Genomic DNA, 8728 nt, shown 5'->3' on the forward strand with positions numbered 1-8728 from the left:
ATTGTTGACGCTAGCTGCTCAGGAAAGTGACCTCTCTGTATCTATCTAGATTCTACATTTGCACATGAAATACTTTAAATTCTCAATACTGTGATGACAAAAAACTTACCACTACTTGCGATTCCCTGACTAATGACATTTGCTGCCTACTATTGGGTCAGTTTTTAAGAAGCGATAACCTGACCCAGCAAATGTCATTTCGATTACGGCGTTATCATAATTTGACATAAATGAGAACTTAGAGAAGTTTTTCGCGGAATTATACATAGAAAAATAGGCCTACTTGTCGATGAAACGCAAAGGCCCTAGCAGTTAAAGATAGATTAGAAAAAGTCATTCCACTTCAATCATTGATTCATGTAATAGACTTCTAACGTTACTTACACATCATCTGGATCTGGATTCCTTGAAGTTGTTGACTTGGTCAGCTGGGGTTGCTTGATTGGCGTAAGCCGTGGCATTACAATTCCACCGTGCATGCCGTAACGGTAACACGAATTTGCACATTCTAAATTCCTGCAAAACTGTTCATGCAACTCCAGCAAGTGGAAAGCAAATTTTTCATCGGCACGCTGACGCTGAAGCTTCCCCCTCTGCCACTGGTCTCTTACTTGTCCTAAGCAGGGAGGTGAGAGGAAACCTCCCTGTCCTAAGCATGCTAAGAACACGTCTCTCTGCATTCTCCACTCGTCGATAGCGTCAAACAAGTAGATACGTTTTACTCGAGTTGGACGGCTGTTTTGATCTCCATTGTGAGGTTTCATTACTAAACCAAAGCCAAGGCTAATCCGAAACAGTACACGCATACCACACACATTATTGATATTAACATACCGGTACCGACGACTTTATACCAACTTTGTTATGTTCCGATCCGGCCCAACATACTGTAACACAGCTGACGCAGCAGACAATTGCCAATGAGATCAAAACAACCCGCCATATGGCCATGAGCATTGCAACTTGCTATACATGAAGTTTAGAGTTTTAATATTTCTTCATCAAAGCATATTTATAAATACCAAATATTAAACAACGTAATATATGAATGATTTAAAATATTGTTATATAATATTTTCAGACATTTTAAAATATTATTGCTTAGATTGCTGAAATTGGCACCATAGTGCAAATAAACAGAGACTGCAGCCAGATACGTACGTACGTACACCACACAGCTCTACTGTTGTGTCGCGACGGGGACGCGTAACAGAGATTTTCATGCACATGGCTGTTGTGCGGTTTTGTGCGTGCACCCATTCGGCCCCATTCGGTAGGTATTCGGGCGTCCATGTTGAAATTACATTGGACGGCTCGCACGGCTCTCGTGCCCCATCTGGTTTTCGCTGGTGCGCTGCGTAGCGTCGTGTTCGGCATTCGGTACGTACGGGGGTACAATAACGGGAGGAGCAGCTTGTCGTGCTTTTCTACTGAGCTGCGAATCGCCTGCGACGACCGATTGCCTTTAATACCCTGATTTAACCCCCGTGCTCTGTGCTACCCAGGCACCTGGAAGATGAGTCTCACAGATTTGCTGGTCCTCTCTTTAAATTTTTCATACATCTCATAAAAACTTGAAGAAGTTTATTGAGAAATTTGTTTGTCGAGCTGTATGTCAGTGGAGAAGTCATTGAAATTAAAAATTGTTTTGAATGAAATTGTTTTAATGAAATCAGATCAACAGATATGATCTTCAAATGATGATAACTACGAAGGATGCCTCGGTCACAGTCACGTAGCTTACCAGTAGATGTCTTGATCATGTGACTATCATTACTTGCAGAGAAATCAATATTAAATAATCTTTTTGTTAAACTTTTTGAGAAGGAATAGTCATACTCTGCATATGTGAATTGTTCAAAACATGATATTGAAATGGAATTTTGAGCAGAGTTATGAAGAACCTAGATGACATAATAGAAAATGTGAGACCAGTGATGTCTAAGCATAAAACAAATAATGAACACTATGCAAGCTACGTCATGATGACTTGACCAGACTGTGTTGGCATGCTTGACTCTGTTGACAACTTTCCAAGGTGTTGATTTTTTTCACCCAACCCCGTTGATACCTAAACTGACCTCATGCAGACAACAGAGGGCAGTAAATCGCATGTGAGGTTTCATAAGTCCTCACATAGCCAGATAATTGTGACGTAAGTCCTTTGTGCAAAGTAGTATTATTAAACATAGGGATTTTCTGTGTTACCGTTCCAGAAGGATTAGTTATTATATCATTTGTACCAAATATGCACGCAGTCATTGTAGCAGTCAAGAATCCTCCAGTGTTATTCATCCGCTGTCTTTCAAGTGAATCCTGAAGGATGAATTCCTGTGTGTTGATTAAATTTACTGATAAACTTGACAGTATATTCTGTATGAAGCCTGTGCAGATGATTTGTAATTGCTTACATTTTAATTAAAAGTTTTTAGTTTAGATTTCAAGTACTTAATATTGTCATTTTCGAACCTTTGTTTGATGCATGGTTTACCCTGTTCAGAAATTATACATGATAAATGAAAAAATAATAGAATGACGATGTGCAGAAATGAAATGAAAAAATGTATAATTTTTCACATGAAGAGTAAAGGCACCTATTTAGAAATCATACGTATGGCAATTAACTATGGACATTTAAATAGGCATAATTTACATCATTCATATACATGTATCTTGTTTGGTTCCGAATCTTCCCGCTGATCTGTTGCTTTTGATCATTGCATTGGTGCAATATGATTTTTATGCCTCCGCCACGAAGTGGTGCCGGAGGCATTATGTTTTCGGGTTGTCCGTCCGTCCGTCCGTCCGTCCGTCCGTCCGTCCGTCCTTCCGTCCGTCCGTCCGTCCTTCCGTCCGTCCGTCCGTCTTTCCGTCCGTCCGTAATGAATTTTGTGGACAAGGTAACTATCAAAAGCTGTTGAGGTATCCTAATGAAACTTGGCATGTATGTGTATTAGGGGGTGAAGTTGTGCCTATCAACTTTTGGGTGCACGTGCTCAAGGTCAAAGGTCAAAAGGTCAAGGTCAAATACATAAAATTTCACTATTTCCACCATATCTATGCAATGCCTGAAGATATTTTCTTGAAACTTAGTGTATGCATGTATTACCCAATTTAGATTCTCTGGTGAAAGTTTGGGTCATGAGGTCAAAGGTCAAAGGTCAAAAGGTCGAGTAAAAGTATTAAAACTTCTTTTTTTTCTCTGTAAATTGGAAAATTGTTCAAGGTATCTTCATGGAACATAGTATATATACATGTACTGACTGGCAGTGATTATCTAGAGAATGTAGGGTTCATGGGGTCAAAGGTCAGGGGTCAAAGGTCAAGTGCAACACTTCAAAATTTTACTATTTCCCTTATGTTCATGCAATGCCAGCAGGATTAGTATTTTTTTTTTTAACACTTGGTGTATGCATGTGTAACCTAATAGAAATTCTCTGGAGAGTTTTTTTTCTTTTTCTTTTTTATTGCCTCAAAGGTCAAAAGGTCAAAGATCAAGTGAAAGTGCTGAACTAACTTTTTCCTCCATATCTCGGAAGTGGCTCAATTTATCGTGAAACTTACTGCATATCTATGCATGTTCTACCTGAAAGTGATTATCTTATGAATTTTAGGGTCAAAGGCCAGATGAACATGGTAACAATTTACTATTCAGTACAGAAATTGCACTTTTTCTCCATACTGGTACCATGAAAATTACTCAATGCATAAATGTATGAATGGGTCAAAGTCAAGTTAAAGTCCTTAAATCCCCAAATACATGCTCTCTTATTCATCCAATTAAACCAAGGTCAAGGAAGGTGAACATTCAACACATTTGTGACAAACTTGTCATTTCAATATTTTGCCAGTTTTGTGAAAATGTAATCACACATTGTCCACATGTACTATCTAGACCTATTAGGAGAATGATGCATTATGGCGGAGGCATAACAGTCGCCATAGCGACATTTCTAGTTTTTTTTTTTGACGTTTCACTCTTCCCTGCTTTCAACCAATATTTGACTGTTGCCGACTTTTTTCCCCAGATACCTCATTTACTCTAAAAAAATTTACTGAAGTAGTTTGCCTGACATGGCTAAGGATCTCTTTAATGTCAGATATGTCTATGAATAATGTGTAGCATAGATTGACATTGGCATACAATAAATGGGAGTTGTGACAGGACACATACACATAGCTTGCAGCTCTCTAGGTTCTTCTTCTCGTCGTGATGAGTATGTCACAGGTTCGGAAATGTTTCGTTATTTCTCTGACATTTACGACGCTTCGGGGTGTGCTGCGAGGGTGTTTAATGACAGGAAGTGCGCATATGACATCCAGTTGATGTGAAACCGTAGCCCCTGTCGTCCCCGCTGGCAATCTGGGTCTCTCTGTGCGGTGTAAAGTCAACATACAGTAGTGTGTGACTCTGTAGTTTTTATATACTACTGACTGAAACATTTTTTTTTTTAATAAAGCGTTCAAACCCATACTACATTTTATGATACACTGATTACAGATCAACTTCAGCTTGTGCTAATCCTTATGATAGGTGCTGCAACAAAACTTTCAGGAACAAATGCAGAACTTACAATGTCAGTTTTTGGTCCTTCGTGTGTGAAAACAGGAAATTCATGTGTACAATGTATACCAAGATAAGAATGGTTGCTTTGTAGCCAATGGAATGAACTTTTTGTGGATTGCTTGGCAATCTCCTGCCCTGATTTCCACAAGATGCCCACAGTTGTTGCACTTCGGGGGTTAACATTACCACCAACTAATATAAGTATCCATGAACATGTGCCACTAATCTTGACTAAATTTAGCTTTCATAAACTGAAATGAGAATTAATGTTGATAACACTTTCAACAGTTCTTCAGGATTTTTTATCTTCACGATTGTTATTGATGGGTTGAAGTATCATTATAATGCTGATAACAAGGATCACAGCATTTGAAAACTAATTTTTATACCCCCGCCAAACGAAGTTTGAAGGGGGTATATAGGAATCAGCGGACGGTCGGTCGGGCGGTCGGTCGGGCGGTCGGTCGGGCGGTCGGTCGGGCGGTCGGTCGGGCGGTCGGTCGGGCGGTCGGTCGGGCGGTCGGGCGGTCGGGCGGTCGGTCGGGCGGTCGGTCCGTTGCAAATCTTGCGTCGCGAACTACTTCCTCAGTTTTCAACCGATTCCCATAAAACTTGGCACAGATGTGTGCCTTGGGTTGTAGATGTGCAAGACGTATTTTTTGACAGTACCCAAAAGTACGTTGCCATGGTAACGGCATATTATGGGCAAAAATGGGTACAAATCTTGCGTCGCGAACTCCTCCCACAGTTTTTGATCAATTTTTATGAAATTAGGTACAGATGTTCATCTGAATATGTTAATGTGCAAGACACATATTTCCGCAGTGGCAAAAAGTGCGTTGCCATGGTAACGGCAAGTTATTGGTAAAATAAAGGGCAAAATGCTTCATGGCAAAACTGCTTCATCAGTGTTCTTCCAATTCTCATGGAATTCATATTGAATGTTTGTCTTAGGATATAGGTCAGCATGACACATTTCTTGACAGTGACAAAAAGTATGTTGCCATGGTAACAGCTCACATATTATGAGCCAAAATGATGGAAAATTTTGTGTTGCAAACTACTTCCTCAGTTTTTGCCCAATTTCCATGAAACTTGGTACAGATGTGTGCCTTTGGTTGTAGATGTGCAAGACGCATTTTTCGACAGTACCCGAAAGTACGTTGCCATGGTAACGGCATATTAATGGCAAAAGATCAAGGAAAGATCTTGCGGATTTAACTACTTCCTCAGTTTTTTGACCAAAGCTTATGAAATGTTGTTTTGACCAAAGCTTGTGAAATGTTGTTTGGCGGGGGTATAACCAGTCGCTGTAGCGACATTTCTAGTTGTTATTATTATCATCATAATCAGTTGTACATTATTATGATGCTTGATAGTCAGTTTCTGATATGAAGTACTTGTGTAGTTAGTGCAAATGTAGAAGTACTTGTCTAGTTACTTGTTAGTGCAAATGTAATTTTGCATAAAACAACTATTAATCTTCTCCCAATCCCATAGATATTTATGTTGTTGTTGTTCTGTTTTTATTTTTATTTTTATTTTTATTTTTTATTTTTTTTTGCCAGCACATTTTGTGCACCATCTCCACCCCCTGGCTGGCAGTCCTGGCTGCTTGCTATGACACAGGTGCCTTGATATACCAACATCCTCCTCACTTGGTGCACTTCTGCTTCAGGCTCAAGAATGACATTGCAGAAAGTGCAATGGACTGTGTCATGAGGGCAGTTTTCTACCTACGCGTATGACACAGAGCTCACAAGTCATATATATTTACCACAGGACGATGGCCGAACAAGTCATGAGTGTACACATCACTCAGTTTGTTCAGGGAGTTTGCAAGTCGGGGAAAAACAAAGACAGATCAGTGGAAATGACACAAACACACCAAAACACACAAACAAAAAACAAACAAAAAGGCAGAAGCAGGGAGAACAGCTAAAATTAAGCCGTGAGGACATAAATTTTACCATCTATTTGTTTCATAGCTATATGAACAATCCATTGTGGATAAGAGTTTACTTTGCAGAATACCAGATGATAAAGAAGAGCAGGCGATTTGCCCGCTCTTGTAAAAGCTCAGAATTGGTCACAGAGCCAACAACTATACAGCAGTTATCACAAGGTGGCGCTATACTCCTTTTGGCCTTGTAGAAGCCAGCTCTTAGACAAATGTTAGTACATTGTTGGTTATACAATGTACCAACCAGAAACACTGGTGTGTCATGTCTGTCCAATATTTTGCACTCTTCTCCTCTTTCAATCCACTCTTCTTCCCTTTTCTTTTTATGTTAATATTTTCATAGTAAATATTCACCTGTGAAGTGCTGGAATTTGTTGCCGTATCACTGAATAAGTTGCACTATCTGTGCATGGCTGTTTATACAAGATTAAAGAAGTTCTGCCTTGAATCAGTAACTTGAGCTGTTTCTAACTGCATGGAAGAATTTTGTATTATATATGTATGTTACATCCTCCACAGTTTTTTACCATGAAATATTCATTAGGCCTGGTCTGAACAAGTACTCTGAAGTAATGATTCTTCATGTTAATAAATCCAATAAATATCTTACATCAAAATTCTTGGACATCCAAAAAAAAAATCATATTTTTTAATTGTTCATATGATATGATATGATGTGATATGATATGATATATGATATAGATATTATTTCATATACAAATTGTATATGTATACATCCATGAAATGTCATACATGAGTATTACAGGACTTGAGTGTCAGTGGAATGCTAAATATGATACATGTTGCTGTTATATGTAAAAATGTCATCAAGACAAAATAGAGCTATGGACATAACACCATAAGCCTGTCCCCTTGTGACCAAATAAGTTAATTCTTGTGTTGTGATCCCATGGTGATGTGATATCATGGTTGCGCTAATTATTTCATTTCATATTGTCCCTCTTTTCTTTACCTGCAGTTCCTGGTAACTCAGAGGCGATGGGAAACCCTCATGCCATGTATGAAAGGAAGATGGGGATCCTTTGATACCTGAAATCACCTGGTGGGGAGCGGCGGGGGAGGAACAACAATTTCATCTCTTTTCACCCATCATTTTATAACTTAATACACTTTTTTTTTTTCCTAAAAGAAATGGATGAAGAAAATAATGTGAGTTGGTCTTTTGTGTTACGGAAGGCCTTTGAAGACTTCTCTGTCTGTTTTTTGTAAAGATTTAAGTCAGAAATTGATGTTCAGGGATACATAGTGTAGAACAAGCCAAGCATAGAGAGAATCACTAAAGCTTTGTACCAAATGCTTTTTGTCACTTTCAGCTTCTTTGTTGATATTCAGAGACCCTCTCACTGCACTATAGTAGAAAAGGAATGTGCGTAGTTGGCGTTTCTTTATGTATGCGTTCATTCACAGAATTATCATCACAAAAACCTATCTATTTTATGTGGTGTGGTTGTAAATGATCTAAGTCTGATTTACATGTACCTACCATTCTGAGGATATCAAATAATGAATTTTAAAAAAAAGAAGAAAAAAATAGCTAATGTTCATGACAGTGATGTCAGTATTCTGGTAGCTCATACAACATGTATAATGCTTTGTCATTCTGATAGGCTACTTTAGAAAATTCCAAAATGACCCCTGTCTTTTATTCTTTATCAAACTCCAGCTGTTGTGGGGGAAAAAAAAAGAAAGAAAATGTCTTTTTTGTTTTTAGTACATATTTGCCGTATACATCGTCAGCTGTGTACAATGATCAATGACGTAGACTACAGGGATAAAACTCCATGAGTATTCAGTGTCATCAGACCATCACTACACTCTGTACACAGAGCAAAACTTGTGTTCACAGTATTTTCATTGTGCTTGCCAATACATTCTGGCAGGAAGGAATTAAGCATCCTGTACAGGCATGCCCAAGATTGTATGTCTGCCCTTAACAGGACTATGAAACAATGTGTTGTGTGGAGAATGAGGCTAGTTCCAGAACATTGTGTTGAACATTCATTCCATTGTTTTGGTTAGTTAGTCACAGGGAGCAATAAATGGAAACACTTGGCGTAGCCATACCCAACAGTATCTGGATTCATGTGACAGGACATTGAAACAATGTCTGGAAAGAATTTGAAAGCATGACTACCTAGAATGGTTTGGTTGTTTTCAGCTGTCTTTGGTTAGTTTGA

General features: G+C 38.8%; 1 protein-coding gene across 1 annotated transcript in view; it reads left to right on the forward strand.

Annotated features, from left to right (window-relative positions):
* The window catches only part of LOC139737407 (proteasome maturation protein-like), a 91309-nt gene extending 83680 nt beyond the window's left edge, over nucleotides 1-7629 (forward strand). Inside the window, exon 6 of the mRNA XM_071648084.1 lies at nucleotides 7510-7629. Coding sequence (XP_071504185.1) covers nucleotides 7510-7577 — 68 coding nt within the window. The 3' untranslated portion in view covers nucleotides 7578-7629. The remainder of the gene's footprint in view (nucleotides 1-7509) is intronic.
* Nucleotides 7630-8728: the final 1099 nt, after the last annotated feature.

The sequence above is a fragment of the Diadema antillarum genome, unplaced genomic scaffold (assembly GCF_040938485.1).
Source record: "Diadema antillarum isolate AM-2024a unplaced genomic scaffold, OU_Dant_1.0 seq00000692_RagTag, whole genome shotgun sequence".
In the NCBI taxonomy this organism is placed as follows: domain Eukaryota; kingdom Metazoa; phylum Echinodermata; class Echinoidea; order Diadematoida; family Diadematidae; genus Diadema; species Diadema antillarum.